General features: G+C 47.7%; 7 protein-coding genes across 7 annotated transcripts; 2 read left to right on the top strand and 5 right to left on the bottom strand.

The window, feature by feature from the left end:
- Positions 1-31: 31 nt before the first annotated feature.
- Positions 32-1,360, top strand: F9C07_5259 (putative MFS monocarboxylate transporter; the record flags this gene model as incomplete). The annotated part of the gene is made up of 2 exons (XM_041287347.2): positions 32-349; positions 401-1,360. 2 exons carry the CDS (start codon positions 32-34, stop codon positions 1,358-1,360), a joined length of 1,278 nt encoding a protein of 425 aa, XP_041149880.2.
- A 483-nt stretch (positions 1,361-1,843) lies between these two features.
- Positions 1,844-3,321, bottom strand: F9C07_5258 (putative nuclear envelope protein Brr6; the record flags this gene model as incomplete). The annotated part of the gene is made up of 3 exons (XM_041295031.1): positions 1,844-2,191; positions 2,250-3,145; positions 3,207-3,321. 3 exons carry the CDS (start codon positions 3,319-3,321, stop codon positions 1,844-1,846), a joined length of 1,359 nt encoding a protein of 452 aa, XP_041149879.1.
- Positions 3,322-4,181: 860 nt separating this feature from the next.
- Positions 4,182-4,784, bottom strand: F9C07_5257 (uncharacterized protein; the record flags this gene model as incomplete). The annotated part of the gene is made up of 2 exons (XM_041295030.1): positions 4,182-4,566; positions 4,621-4,784. The coding sequence occupies 2 exons, from the start codon at positions 4,782-4,784 to the stop codon at positions 4,182-4,184; spliced, it is 549 nt and encodes a 182-aa protein (XP_041149878.1).
- A 1,494-nt stretch (positions 4,785-6,278) lies between these two features.
- On the bottom strand, positions 6,279-7,313 carry F9C07_5256 (Alpha/Beta hydrolase protein; the record flags this gene model as incomplete). The annotated part of the gene is made up of 1 exon (XM_041287341.1): positions 6,279-7,313. One exon carries the CDS (start codon positions 7,311-7,313, stop codon positions 6,279-6,281), a length of 1,035 nt encoding a protein of 344 aa, XP_041149877.1.
- A 1,591-nt stretch (positions 7,314-8,904) lies between these two features.
- On the bottom strand, positions 8,905-11,681 carry F9C07_1835353 (Alpha/Beta hydrolase protein). Its single transcript, XM_041295029.2, has 4 exons — positions 10,958-11,681; positions 10,449-10,904; positions 9,992-10,388; positions 8,905-9,939 (listed from the first exon to the last, which is right to left on the bottom strand). The coding sequence occupies exons 1-4, from the start codon at positions 11,060-11,062 to the stop codon at positions 9,305-9,307; spliced, it is 1,593 nt and encodes a 530-aa protein (XP_041149876.2). The 5' UTR covers positions 11,063-11,681; the 3' UTR covers positions 8,905-9,304.
- Positions 11,682-12,243: 562 nt separating this feature from the next.
- F9C07_2229159 (esterase) lies at positions 12,244-13,502 on the bottom strand (the record flags this gene model as incomplete). The annotated part of the gene is made up of 4 exons (XM_041295028.2): positions 12,244-12,384; positions 12,449-13,190; positions 13,274-13,403; positions 13,457-13,502. The coding sequence occupies 4 exons, from the start codon at positions 13,500-13,502 to the stop codon at positions 12,244-12,246; spliced, it is 1,059 nt and encodes a 352-aa protein (XP_041149875.2).
- A 562-nt stretch (positions 13,503-14,064) lies between these two features.
- Positions 14,065-15,469, top strand: F9C07_2229158 (uncharacterized protein; the record flags this gene model as incomplete). The annotated part of the gene is made up of 7 exons (XM_041295025.1): positions 14,065-14,217; positions 14,265-14,301; positions 14,350-14,435; positions 14,502-14,914; positions 14,978-15,045; positions 15,107-15,142; positions 15,192-15,469. The coding sequence occupies 7 exons, from the start codon at positions 14,065-14,067 to the stop codon at positions 15,467-15,469; spliced, it is 1,071 nt and encodes a 356-aa protein (XP_041149874.1).
- Between the last annotated feature and the right edge of the window lie 43 nt (positions 15,470-15,512).

The following is a 15,512-nucleotide window of genomic DNA, read 5'->3' as shown; positions in this document are numbered from 1 at the left end:
CCATAACTAATCCGGGGCTCTTCTTTGCAACATGACAAGATCACCCGAACATACTATGATTTCACCCAGAAGCGAGGTCGACCAGGAGAAAGTGTCTGTGGTCTCATCGAAATATGAAGAAGCACCAGATGGTGGTAGAGCGTGGCTCGTCGCCGCAGGGGGCGCTTCACTCTTCTTCTGTTGTCTCGGCTTCGCGAATTCGTTCGGTACTTTCGAGGAATACTACTTATCCCATCAACTTCGCGGACAAACGCCAGACAATATTGCCTGGATAGGATCGCTAGCAGCATTCCTTCAATTTGCAACGGGTGCAATCTCAGGCCCATTATTCGATCGTTACGGCGCATGGGTATGTCATTTCTTCTGCCTCGACCTCTGCCACGAACTGACATAGGACTAGATTATCCGGCCAGCTGCAGTCGCCTATGTTTTCGCCATGATGATGCTTAGTCTTTGCAAGACATACTGGCAAATCATGCTCGTGCAAGGTGTATCGATGGGTGTAGTCACGGGCTTCCTTCAGTTCCCAGCATTTCCAGCAGTATCGCAATGGTTTGACAAAAGGCGAGCAGCCGCTCTAGGCATTGCTGCGGCTGGTTCGTCTGTTGGCGGCATTGTGATTCCCATTGCATTGTCCAAAATGCTGAACGGCTCTTCTTTGGGATTCGGATGGTCGGTGCGAATCATCGGTTTCCTCATAATGCCCATCATGGCATTCGCGTGCCTCACCGTCAAGCGCCGTCTGCCGCCAAGTACATCCCCCTTCTGGATTCCATCAGCATTGAAGGAGGCAAAATTCGCCCTTCTGATAGTCTCATTGTTCTTCATGTTCATTGGCATGTTCTTTCCCCTGTTCTACATCCCTTCATATGCAGTATCCAGAGGCATGAGTGCGACCCTTTCTGGATATTTGCTGGCGATTCTGAACGCGGCATCCACATTTGGCCGTGTCATCCCAGGCATATTAGCAGACAAATTTGGACGACTGAATGCGTTCATGGTCGGTGGTATAACCACGGCAATCGTGATATTCTGTTTCAATTTGGCTACCACCAACGCAGGCTTGATCGTGTATTCGGCTGTCATTGGCTTTAGTTCGGGTACCATCATCTCAGGAGCTTCAGCGGCCTTTACCCTCTGTCCTAAGGATCTCCGGGACATGGGAACTTACATGGGAATGGGCATAGCCTTGAGCTCCTTCGCAACTTTGATCGGACCCCCAGTGAATGGGGCACTCGTCAAACACTATGGAGGGTACTCGGAGGCAAGCATATTCAGTGGTGTCATGTGTTTGACTGGTGGGTTCTTTGCTTTAGCGACCAAGGCTATGACCCCTCAGGGTATTTTTGGACGAACGTGAGTCTTGTGAGAGGCCTGGTTTGCTGGTGTATCGGCATGGATGTGTCTCTTCGGGTGGATTCATGTATATTATGTCTCTCAAAAGTAAACAATCACCACTTTGAGGTTCATTTCCATGGCTGCTCGGTGCATGTATATGGCACACGATCAGGGTTTGTAGCGTACGGACATATTGCGATTCCTATTCGTGTCAGTCAAGTAATAATCATTTCCATGGATACATGAGTACTGTGTCATCATATAGATCTTCATATGGTTGAGACCAGCTGCTCGTAGAAATAGTAATGCACATCGTTGCCAAAAATGTCTATATATACAAGTAGAGAAACTGACGTTATGTGCTCCATCGTGCAACGCCAGTGGACGAGAACCTATCAAAGACCGAACACAATCTTTTGTCCAAACCCCAGTTTGAAATAAACAATAAACGCCGGAATCCTTCCGCTAATGCAATTTTATACACACACGTTTGTCACCCCACAAATTATAACAACTTCCTATCTCTCTTGGTGGGACTTGGGGTACGCATGCGGCTTTCTCGAGTGCGGCTCCGCTCATTCACGAAGTCCCGGGTAGGTGAGTCTTCAAGCATCAAGGGTGTTTCTTTCTTATGATCAAGACTCGGTGCATGGCTTTGGTAGTTAAACCCAACGGAGTGCTGGTAGGACGGCTGGGAGGGGCCTAACGAAGGGTGGTGCTGTCCGGATGGTTGCCGAGGAAAGCTAGGGGCGGAGGGATGAGTATACTCGTGTTGATTATAACGGTTTCTGAACGAGCGGAAAGACCAGTTGCTGACAACGGTGACTGTCGATATGGTGGCGAGGAAGAACATCTGGGGAGCATTAGCCGTGGCAGCTTGTCTATGCGGGGTTTAGGAAAAGAGGACATACAATCGCTTTCCAGCTAATCGGGTCGATGAAGCTGTTTATGATAATCGCCATGGTATGTGCCGACACCTTTGCCCGACCAACCTTCGCGGGGTCCCGGTTCATGCAGCGTTCCCAGTTTTCACATACTGTCTCCAAGGCTGGAAGTCGGTCTCCGCCACCGCATTTGTTATCCACGTAGCTCTTCGCACAGGTCGCCATTTCTGCTAATATCGTATCGGACACCTCTTCCGCCGCCTGCTCGAACTCTGCCCGAATAGCCGACACAAAACCAAACACCACATACACAGCGAGCGAGAATAAAGACAAGTTGACGATCAACTGAGCCCACCAGGACAGGATACTCGGAACGTTGGGGTGCGCCTCGAGCAAAGCGAAAAAATCCGAGAAAGAATTCATACGCGATGCCGGCTGAGCCTCCCCCTGAACGTGCCCCTGTTTCTGGTTCTGCTTGTTGCCTGACACATGCTCGTCGTCACTCTCATCATCACTCTCCCTGCGAAACTGCATATCTAATGCCTTGTCCCTCCGCCTTCTCTTCTGTACCCGGCGAGCCAACGCATTGGAATAATGGTTCAGACGAGGAATCTCGCCCCGTCCGGGACTCGGTGCGAAACGTCCGTACATGTTGAATAATGAATTTCGATGGCCCGACTTCATGGGCGGCTCTGGCGTATCCTCGTTGTCCGCGTTCTCAGGGGACGACATATTTTCTGCGCCGGACGAGAAATCGACATCAAACTTGCGCGGGGTCATGAATGCGGACTGGCCAAAGAGGGATTTCGGGGTGCCAGGAGGGTCCTGCGATCGCGGCTGGGAGAAGAGGAAAGGCTGTGAATTGGGTTCGCGCAAGGCCGGCATCTGTTTCTTTCCGGGGGATTCGAAGACGCGATGGGGTCCTGTGCGGAGTAAAATTAAATTAGCAATGATTATGATGGGCGGAGTGCATGGAGGCCGCACGTTTCTTCTGGTTGTCATGCTGCATGCTGAGCTGATAGAAGGGTGAAGTCACATCGCCTGGCGCCCTTGTCTGCCATTCGAAGTCCATCGGACTTTCTGCTGATCGTTTGTCCATCTTGAATGATGGAAGGGAAAATGTCCTAAACACAACGCGCGCGTGAGGGGGGATGACAGAAAGGTAGAGAAAGATTTGGCGTAACTGATTGACATTCGTTCGATCGGCGAATTCTTGACCATTCCCGATCGGTGATGGTAAACAAATCTGGCAGCCCTAGTACGCTTACCCTGGCAACGGGGTTCCCCTTCATCCTCCATTATTCACCTATCTGGACTCATTTCATTTTATTTTACGATATGTTATTTTCTTTCCATTTTTACCGGCATAAATTTGGTGTTGGACAGAAAATTAGCAACAATTTGGGAGATGGCAATAAAAAATGGCGGTGACTGGCAATATGCAGGGGCAGAACGTAATATATATTGCTCACAAAGTATAAATACGAAGTAGTCTCACATAGGCCAGAGACTCAATATGACTCCCTCGTACTATACTACACTATGATGTGTCTTTGACAAGTAGATTCATTGGTGAATCCAGCCGCTTTTTCCAACTCAAGGAGATGAATTTGGGAGTCTTTACACTGTCTTTCTTTTATTTTACGCTTATATCCTACAAACGTAGCATTGTAGGATGTAAAACCAAATATTGATTTGTTCATAATCATCACGTATTCACAGGAATAGAACATCAAACTGAGGGTATGAGTATGAACAGTCTAATAATAAAATCCAGGTCGTAGCCCATCATCACCGGTATCAAAGGTACAAAAACAAAAGTCTCATGTAGACAAACGAAAACATAATGAAACAGCCGCCAAAGAGAAGGGGCAAATTCTAATCAACTCCATAACCGACGCTTGTGGCATTAAGACATATCGCAAGATAAACCGAGAAAAATATACAGCATCAGAATATTCACAGCCTTGCGTGATCATGGTCGACTAGCTCGAAATCATCATCGGCGAGATAGCCCGTAGCGATCTCACTCTCCCGAGTAATGATTTCGTATTCCTCGACCAGCTTCTCGGTTTCTCGTGTCTCAAATTTCTCTACGGCCTTGCTTATCGCATCAGAGAGGATTGTCTGTCCCGACACTTGGTATGGTTCTAACAGATCCTCCTCCTGAAGGTGCCCTAGAATATCCTTTGCGGCTGAGGGTTCCTCAACGTCTTCCGCGGTGGAGGAGTCGGATGGGCCGCTGTCCAGGGCCTCCCGAATGTCACGTCGCAGGGTGGACTTGGCGGTGGTCGCTAGCTGGTTGGACTTGGCCTTTCGGTCAAGCTGCAAAAGACGGGAATACCTTTCGAGAAGTCAGTTTTGATGAATAGTTGGATGAGACTGTATGACAACGTACTTCAGGGAGTGAGTCTGAGGTGCCGCTGGACGAGTCACTGGGTCAGAGAGAGAGACATCGCGATGCGGGAGCGCCGCTCGGCCACCGTAGGCCCATTTGGACTTGTGGTTATAGACCCTCTTGGCCGCGGTACCGTTATGACGAAGGTCGTTGGAGTCAGACATGATGACTGTGTAGTTCAACGAGGTGTAGATGACTGATAACGACGGTACGGAGGAAGAGACGTGAGTGAACCGATGGGGTGAGGTTGATATTAAGGTCGGCAGATCAAGCTGTCAAATTGAATGGTGAAGGTTGTTGCCGCCACTTAGCAGAAAAGGCAGGAACGAGGTGGAAGGGATTATTAAGAGTGAGAGGGAAGCCCCGGGGACCGGAGTTGGATGGAGAACAGGGACCCTGCGAGAGGAGAAGGCCTTGGGGTTGAGTCACCAATGTCTGGGCTTCCACGGAGTCATGGAACAATCGATAGTCCCTGAATGGCCCGGCAATGTTGCTCATTCAACCCAAAAATAGACACAATAGACGCTGGGGAATGTGGAGCGATCGCAAGTCGTTGATCGACCTTTCTTCCTGGACGAGATTAAGGAGAAAACGAAGAAGGAGAAGAAGCGGAGAAAGAGGAGATAGCATTCATATCATATCATATTGACTCCGCAGCACGAGGACCGAGCGAGGCGATGCTGACTCCGGCAGTCATGCTCCGGGAGGAGATGATAAACGGCCATCCTATGACGATCGGCCTCCCTTATCGTGACTGCGAGGGGGAATCTTATTCCTGCTCGCCGAACGCCCCCTGACGCCACTTTGGAACCATGGTTGTTTCCTTCATCCTGAATAACGGGAGACGATGAGTAGTTGGATGGCGATCGCCGCATTGGGATTCGCCGTCAATCTGATCCACTGCCTCAGGCACAGCCAGCCACCCGGCATTGTGATTGGCCATCACGTCAGCACTACGGAAATCCAGGTTAACAAACAGAGACGCCGACTTGGATGGATTATGACGTGAAGGGCGACGGAAAATAAAATCTAATCAAATATGTAAAATACTTGGAAAGATACACTCTAAATTGATAGATTTTCTTCAACATTTTTTACTTCGCAGGTATGCCCATAAAAACCAGCCTCCTGAACATAGCTTGCGTCACTGGAACTATTGATGCTTATCAGCGCCCGCAGGTGATGCTCCATCTGATTGCAGGGAACCCCAGGCAGATGACTTTGCTCGATCGGGCGGCTCATGGGGGTCACCTGCAGGGTTAGTCAATGTTTGACTTAACCTCGGTCCAGACTCCAGAACCTGCCCCGATGACTCAATCGTGCATAACCCTTGCCTGACTCAGCTATGCCGTGGTATGTACATAATTGGTTGCCCAGCGCTGGCCTTAGTCAGCTATCACGAGTCCCACATTCCACCTTCCTATTTCGGTAGTATAGTACAATGGCATCGAAACATGTCACCTTACTGATTCAATACATATTATGGGAATACCTCTTGAACAACATGCAGTAGTACTAGAGTGCCTCACTAGGTGCATTTTTTATGGTATATATTCATCCAAAACATGATATGCAGTCATCAGTCCGCGATAAGAAAGAGTAGAGATTCTATGAATGACCACTATACTATACATCAAATATCCTACTCCACATTAAGTTTATGATTCTAGCATGCCTCTCACAACTTCCTCAGTATGATCATCAGTAAAAGTAAAGTGACTGTAGCCCTTCCACTCCGTCAAGACCGATCCCTCGATCCTATCCGCCATCCATTGAGCCATTTGAATCGGAGTGTGCCGGTCGTTATCACCGTACCACAACCGAACTCCAGAGAAGTCAATTTCTCGTAGGTCAAAGCCCCATGGCCTTGTAAGAATCTTACACTCTTGGACATATCCCTGAGACCCCTGTCGAAAACTCTCCCGCACAATCTTAGCTGCATGCTTGAGGATCTTCTCATCCTCAAAGACCGACGAGTCCGTTTCGTTGAAATTATTCTTCACCGTTTTCGCGAGTAACTCCTCCAGGACCTTCGGGTCTGGATGATGAGCAGCAGGTACAATTGTCCAATCAGTGTACAGTCGCCCAAGACCTGAGAACCATCTTCCCAGGTTCCACAGGATCCGTGAACGAAGAGACATTCCCTGCGTACCGGCCTCAAGGGGCGCAAATCCAGCGAGTACCCCTACACCCTTCAGGCTCTCCTTAGGTAAGGCCTTTGCACACACAAGTGAGTACGGACCTCCACCGGAGCCACCAAGAACCCGATACTCGACTAGACCTAGTTTGCCCGTGAAATCTTTGACGTCGGCCGGCCAGTCAAGGAGTTGACGGTTTGGTTGAAACGCTGACAGCCCCATTCCAGGTCGGTCAAGGGCGAAGATCCGGGCGCCATGCCGGAGACCCAGCTCGTGGAAGTCGATCTCATAACGACAAGCGGGTAAGCCGTGGAAATAAAGAAGTGGTTTTCCGTGTGGGGAGCCGTATTCGGCAAAACCGAGGGTGCGGCCGTCAGAGAGGGTCAGGGTTTGATCTAGTTGTGCAGGGTCTACTAATGTCGACGAGTTGTTTCGAGGTTCAGTAGGTATAACGCGGTTTGAGTTGGGTGCAGGAAGTGTGGATGCGTTTCTCTTTGACGCTGATGACAGGAAACCCTCTGTTGCCGATATTAAACGGTGATATCCGACGAACATGTTTCTGAATATGCTGGAAGGTGCTTTACGATACTTTGGACTCACCTGGGGGTTAGCTTGTATTTATATGCAGGTTTAGCACATTTTCCGTTGCTTACGGTGATCGTCGAGGAATACGAACTGTCCGGCGATGGACCTCCGCGTCATCTGACTATTCCCTTCATATAAATTCCATAATTATGCAACTCATCATACATCAAGTCTCACAAATACCCTAAGCAACATTGAAAACCAGAAAATACGCCTTCACTTCACCTCATCCTACTCAAATAACAATTATGTCATCAATCTCTACACGAGCTCTTCTGCCACTATATGCAACTCGTCGAAATGGTATTTTCCTCACTCGAAGCATATCACGTCCCTTTACATATCGAGAATCTTCAGTCCCTCTCAGATCCTTCTCGACAAGTTTCCCACTCGCGAACAAGCAGACAAGCTCATCCAAACCGGACTCGCAGGAACCACCTCAGTACCCGGCTTTCAACTTTGATGCGCTGGGAATGAGCAAAGGAACGAAAGCATTTGTCATTGGAATCCTATGTTGTTTTGGGACCATGGAGACCTGGTTTTGGTGCAAGGCTATTTGGCGCTGGTGGAAGGGGAACACCGAAGAAGTGGAGCCGATTCAGGCAACGAAGTAATGTAAAGCGCTAGAGCTGAGACAGGGTCCTGCTCGACCTATAATTTCCCTCATCTTGTATATTATTCGTTGGTTAGGTAGTATCACCACTCTGGATGATTGTCACTGCATTGCCTAATTAGGAAATGATTTGGCCAAGACTCGTGGAGCTAAAAACGGTGCAAAAGCCTGAGACTAAATAAAGTAACTTCATTGGCCAGAACAACCCACGACGTAGAAGGGTTAACTGTGATTCTATACCTAGGAGGCCAGATATCCTACCCGGGTACCATAAATAATCTTCTCGCCACCGGGTAGTGTGAAAAGTTATGGGTTATTCAAGTACGCTCTAAAAGAAGCAATAAATATAGACAGGCAACCGGGTTATGATGTCCGGTTCAAACTTTGAATCTGTACCAACTCGTCCGACACCTCACCCTTGTTTCCTGCATAACGTATTATCTATCGAAGGACGCACAACTGATGCGCGGTCTCCAGGCGGAGGTGCATTCTGTATCCACCGTTGCCGTTCACATTACCTCGAGTTGTACCTCGTGGTAGCACCATAGATAGTCGATTTGTCCCAGAAGGAGTACATTATCCCCAGGCACGAAAGAAAACGGGCCCAAATAATATATCATGACACAAAGATGATCGTATCAGCCAGCCCCTTTGCAGCGAGCATGTCGCCATCGAGGTTCTCTAATCCCTGGGAGTTCAATCCGGACCAATGACTTGGATCTAGCAAGACCGACGATCTCGTGGCGTCCTAACCGTTCACTTTGGGTTAACGGTAATGCATGAATCGGGGGTAAGTCTCTCTATCTTCAAATCAATTCATAATAGATTTCTAACTAGCATGGACTAGATAGCTTCGGTTAGATGGACCTGTAAGCTATCATGTCAAAGATTATTTTCAGCTTTGACCTGGAATTGGTCGATGAGAGGCTCGACTAGCAGGCAGACTCACGGATGCATAAACTCTGGGAGAAGCCACCACTTAACGTCAGAGTTCTACCTAGAAAGTAGATCATAGCCTACTGTAGATGTTCAATCCTTGTTTCGGGCGTGATCAAGCAGATGCCCAACTTATTTTTTTAGCAGCTGTACCACCGGGTATAGTAATATCATTATTGAGAACTATGATGCAAGGGAGGGATATATTTCAATTTCTCAATAGAAGTCCATAGTCAATGTCACTAGCACACCATATATACTACAATATGAAAGTTAGTATGATACTCAAGTTATGTCTGTGTTATAAACATGCCCTATCTTGGGTGTGCTTGAAATTTACATCTTGTCTTGACGCACTATAATCATGATCCGCTAAAACATGAAAGTACTACTTTTGTTCCAGCAACATCAATCATCGGAAACCTGCCTTCTGCCACCATTTGCATCGCTTGGTTGACACACTGTCCTTCATCCGTCCAACACTAGATATGTTGAAATTCTGAATCATATCATTCGCAGGGAAGTCGGTTGGATGATGAGAATAAGGCTGCCCAGTTGTGATGAAGTTCGCAAAATACCTCTGCATTATCCCCGCAAGAGTAATATTCACGCCAGATGTCGCCTCGCGGGGATTGTAAAAGGTATACGAAAGGTCTACAGCGTGGATTGCCGGGGGAACGCTGAATTCGTACCGGAAGCTGGTATTACTGCGTGCGAATGCCTCTCCGAGAAAGTACTCGTTGCAACTTATGAGGGATTCCCCAATAGTAGATGCCACACGGCCCGTCTGGTCCACATACCCGTATTTGCCGCCGAGATTACTCGGGTACAATTTGTCTGTTATTATGGACAGAGCTGTAGATGAGATGCCGGGGAATAGGCTCGCAACGAGGTTTGCGTAATCTTCATCGTTTTTCACAAATGGAGACGCGAATAATACGCCTTCATTTGTGTTGTGCCCTGCCATGACCGAAACATCATCAAGGTAGTGACCCTCATTCAGAAGAACTGGAGGGTAGTCCGGGTAATATTTGTCACTGACTGGGCCTTCATGGGGTTAACTGAGTCCAGCCTAATAAATGACCAGTATTCTACTCACCGAAAACAAATGTTCCATATGGCTTTGCATTGCCCACAACAAGTGCATTGGCAGTCTGCAATGCCTGCGTTGATAGACCTTTCAACTCCTCGAAAGAAGTCACATTTGCTCGCTGGTACACTTCTTGCAATGTGCTCCTCTGCATTCTGGCAGGAATATTGATGGTGAAAGGGCTCTGGACAATGGCCCGTTGGAATAATGGTCGATAGGAGGCATTGCCAGAGGTGAGATGGTACATGATCGAGCCTCCTCCAGCGGACTCACCCATCACGGTGATGGTATTGGGGTCGCCACCAAAGAGGTGGATGTATTTATGAACCCATTTTAATGCAAACAACTGATCCTGTAGCCCTAGATTGCGCGTAATGTCACTAGAATCAGGATCGGCCAGGAATCCCTGTCGACGGAAACAGTTAGTATTCAATGGCAGAATTAGTTCAAGATAATGGCCACTCACAAATAATCCCAAGCGGTAATTAATAGAAACGAAGATTACATCACGGCCTTCCTTTTTCGCCGTCTCCATCAGACCGAGTCCAGGGCCATACAGAGACTTCCATCCCCCAACGTATCCTCCGCCGTGAATCCAAATGACTACTGAAGACTTATAATCCCCCTTTGCTTGGAAAACGTCTTCTGGCACGAAGACGTCCAAGTACAAACAGTCCTCACTGGTGCTGGGATCGACGGGAGGGAGGTCTGCTATTGTGACTGGAGGTACTCCCGTGAGGTTTCCAACCGGCTGCCCGAACAGACTCAGCCATGCCGGCTGCCCCTGCGGACATCGAATGTTGTATGCCCCTGCAGTCTGTATGGTTCTGTTCACCGGTGGGGGAATAGGAGGCTGGAAACGACGGCTCGTTCCGTATTGGAGATTTGTGAAATTGAGATATCGCATGCCATCTTTGGTGCTCTATCGCTCAACTTAGACAAGAATATGAAACTGAAGCGTTCGGACATACACACCTCGACTGCGGCTTGATGGATCGTGTATCCGAGATCTGCCGTGGGCGCTGCTACCGCATTGGCTAAAGGCGCAAGAAGCGCAAGCCCAAGACTAAGTCCCTTCATATTTTCTAATTTGTCGAAGGAGGTACCCAAGTTGAACTCGAAGTTCCTACATGCAAGTCTCTTTATCTAATTAAGGGGTCAAGGTCTGCTGACTTCCTGTTTGGAGACCCCGAAGGATCGTAAGCCCTAATTTATGCACGGACTCAATGTACTGTGGCAGAGTGCGAAAAGATCGTGCTGATCCCGTCTCCTTCTACGGATTTTGCCAGCTAGATACAAAATATAATAGGATCTGAGACGGACGGGTGATACTCTTTCAAGTTGCTACAGTGGTTCTATTTTTAGGCACCCTACCACTGTACTGTTGGAGTGGAGACGTGACGTGTTTGCCAAAGGAGAGTCACTAAGTATTCTGCCGTGTGCTATAGAATAACTGATTTATTAGGGGATCTAGGCTTATCTGAGAATGCCACTATTCTGTAGACATCTAGGTGGCCTGACTAGGTATAATCTGATGTCAATGGGATCAAACTATCTAGAAAAGGTTAAGATCGTAAATTAGTGAGTGGTTCTAAGGCTTCAAATCCTAATTTTTTTAGGAAGCGGTATGGACGGTGAGGCCGGTCAGGGTGCTTTTCCAGGGTGTTTGGTCCCACTAAACGATCTTAACGCACCCTACCACAGTATTCCATTGTAAATCAGGCCTCTTTTTCATACCTCAGATCGACCGTTCAATGCCTTCGTGCTCGCCCTAATGATCCCGCGACGCGTTTCGTAGAGCACTGCCGGGTATATTGAGTTAGTACACGACTAATTCTGACTCAAGATGCCAGGATGGTGCTCCTGACCATAAATCCTTTGAATCCATCTTTCCTTCCGGCGACAAAGCCCGTTTGGCTGCCCGCGGGCTTACACCTAGAGATAGTGTTAGCTTTCGCTGCGGAAAGCTTGCCTTGCTAATGCATCTTTCCTAAAGCGGTGATATCGATGCCTCCAGAATTGAGTTTCTACCCATATATATAGTAAACCAGTCAGGTTGATCGGTATGTCTTTTCAAAGATGAGATCCGTCTTGCTGGGATGACTTCCTGTCATCACGAGAGCCGATTCAGTGGCAGTCGGATTTGACTAATGTATACTGTCTGGATGTCTCAGTCTTAATGTGCAGATTATACTAGTATCTACATTGAAACTGACAGTTATGTACTTCCTCCATAATTCCAAAAACAAAATTACCCATCGCTATTGAGAAAAGGTTTGGTTCAACCAAGCAGCCATGGCTTGATACTGCACGCCAGGGGAAAGTCCCAACCCAAAATCTGTGATGGGCTCGACATGAAACTCCCGAGGAACACGACTGACCAGCACGTCTGGATGTTCGGTCTATTCATTGAAGACGTGAGCAGTGCACAATACTGATTCATATTCTAAACAAAGCAAAACATACCTTCATTTTGTGTGCCAGACTGACAATAGAGTCCAAAAGAACCTCATCTCCGCCAACGCCAATAAAGATTTTTTCCACAGGCAGAAGTTTCCACCAGCCTGTCGGCGCATCAGTAGGATTAGTATACTTGTCCATCTTAGTATCTCCGAAAAGCGCCTCAGCCCATCTACCGAGAGACTCGGCCGAGATAGCATCCTTGTCCGCATTTGTGCGGAAGCTTTCGTGGTCCGTGCCGAAATCGATCCATGGCGATAAAAGAAGTGCGCCGCGAAGATTTTCCGATAGAGACAGTCTGGGTATCGAGTTATGCGGATGGCCTTCAGTAAGATGGGACAGAACTGCAAGTGCAAGATGAGCACCTGAAGAGTCACCTTGAAGAATAATGTTTGATGGTCGCTTGCCTAGGACTTCTATGACATACTGGACAAGCGCTACGCCTTGCGCGAGCTGCCGGGGCCATTGAGCATGAGGCACGAGGTCATAGGCCAGGAAGAGGACTCCAATATCTTGATTATTTTTCTTGAGATCGGTGGCAAGTGCATTGACAAGATCGAAATGTCCCGGCAATGCGGGAATACAGTAAGCTCCGCCAGGGAAGTATATGATTAATTTTTCGGCATCAGGGTTGCCCATCCAGAAGGCTTCAGTTCCATCATGTAGCCGGACAATATTGGGTGTGGTTTGTTGAGAATGCATTAGAGCCTTGTAAGCATTATGGGCTGACTTTGGTGGAAGAATGTACCTTATGCAGGCTTAATAATAGCTCTTCACATCGGTCGAAAGGCCATAGTTGCGACATGTGTTAAAATAAATATATGAGCTTACTGGATTTGTTCGATAGAAGCAGTTCCAAAGAACGACCGAGCAAATGTAATGGCCACATGCTTGTAGGCTGTAGCGCCACCTGTTTGGCCACGGAAAGGTGCGGTGATAGCAGACCAGAGCGTAATAGCGACTTCAAATGATCAGGAATTATGGCGATGTGCCTGCAGACTGGATGTCACTTACTGGACTTGCCAGCTGTGAAACCCAAACCTAGCCACAGCCCTGCCATAGGAGCCGAGTACAATTCGAAGCTGAAGGCGAAAGTAACTTATAATGCGTGAGTATGAATGCAATTGAACAAGGAATAAACAGCTGTAAATTGTTTTTTGAATATTTAGCAAGTGTTCTACCGAAGAAAGGGGTCGTATTAAATTAGATTAAAGGAAAAAAAAAAAAAAAAAAAAAAAAAAAAAAAAACAGGAAAGGCTTGCTGAGCAAGGGTTCTTCTTGGCCCGAGGTCTCGGCGGAGAAGAAAATGATGGAAGATATATTAAATAGCCCTAGTCACACCACCCTTCGGCCGTAATATTGCATTAGTGAGAAGTAAGGCATAAGCCGTAACTTGATTATATCAGACGCACGAGTCAGCACTACGGACGCCTTGGAAATATGACGATGGCCCCAAGGTGGTATTTCCATTCCAAAACATCCCTGCCTAGCGTGCAGAAAAACGGGGTAAGCGCCAGCTGAAGCCTGCTTATGAATGAGGGTCTGGCAACCCCTCTCTGCTGCGAGAGTGATTCCTTGATGCTGTTACGATATCGAATGAATTTCCTCATTTAACGGTAAACATGGGAGCCAAAGAGAACAAAGGCCCTGGAATGACAGCAGCTTCAATAGTTCTGACTGTCATTGCAGTGGTTATATTCTTGGTGCGCTCCTACTCCCAGCGTCTGGTCAAGAGGGGCTTCTCTCTTGACGAATTATTCTTGTCAGCGGGACTGGTAAGCGCTCGATGCCGAAAAGTGCGAAGGAGTCCTAATAAACCTAGATTCTCACTATCGGTCTCTGTATTGAGACATGCCTTTGTTAGTTATCGTCGGATCAGTCTTGACAACCTAACTGACGAAGGCTAGGTTTTCACTGGGGCGCAGGTCGCCACATGGAGGACATTTTACTCACAGATCCTAATCCTCTTCCCAATCTGCGGAAATACTGGATTGTGAGCGATTTTGAACAATTCGCGCTGCACCGCAGGCAACGACTAACAAGCTAAATCTTCCTGCAGGCCGGTTATGCCTCGGTGGTAACTTGGGCGGTTGCCATGTTTGCAATCAAACTCTCCCTGTTATCATTGTACAAGAGAATATTCCTTGTGCAGAATACAGTGCGACGTTGGTTCCGAGTCTTCGTCTATGCTGTCATGGGATACGTGATATGCTCGTCGATCGCGATCATCTTCTCATACATATTCATCTGTACGCCTATCTCGCACTGGTGGACACAAGCGAATGCGGCTGTAGGGAAGCCCGTACCGAAAGGAGAATGTCCAAACTTAGTCCCAAGGGGCCTTGCATGTACAGCTTTGAATATTGTGTCGGACATTCTTACGTTCTCTCTGGGAGTGTCTGGGCTATGGACATTACAGATGGACCGGCAACGCAAGTTCATGGTTGGAGGCATTCTTGCTATGGGCTCAGCGTAAGTAAACAACCTTATCTTGGAATTACATTTCGATACTTGCTGACATCAATTCCGTGAAAGATGCTGCATAGTAAGCATTGTCCGATTGCCGATTCTTCTTGATGCTACATTCAGCAACGATCCTACATGTATGTGCAAACTTAAAAGATATAGTATCTCAGTAGTCTCATCTCTTACTGATTGCTTCAGGGTCAAACGCAAACTCCTTACTGATTGGAGTACTGGGTAAGTCTAGCATTCTCTATGCGGCTAACCCAAACTAATTCTTGTGAAGAAGGAGCGACTGGTGTTATTAGCGCTTCGTTACCCGGTCTGGCACCATTGGTGCGGCGGTGGCAGCGCAGTGTCCAGGCTCGAAAAGGAACGAGCAGTGATAGCGAGCGGGAATACCAAAATAGAACGAACACATACTCACACAAGATGCCTGCAAGTATTGGTATCCAAGGCTTGCCTGGAAGATACGTTCCCATGGACGATTTGAATTCCGACCAGTCTGCACAGCTTGATACAACACCACTATCGCCAACCCAGCAGGATAGGAACTCTAGATAACTTTCAGCTGGTGTTGTGCTTATAAACTTGTATTCTTTCTGGC

This window comes from Aspergillus flavus, chromosome 7 (genome assembly GCF_009017415.1).
Source record: "Aspergillus flavus chromosome 7, complete sequence".
Lineage (NCBI taxonomy): Eukaryota > Fungi > Ascomycota > Eurotiomycetes > Eurotiales > Aspergillaceae > Aspergillus > Aspergillus flavus.
Note: the sequence above shows the minus strand (reverse complement) of the source record. Positions and strands in the feature narration are given on the sequence as shown.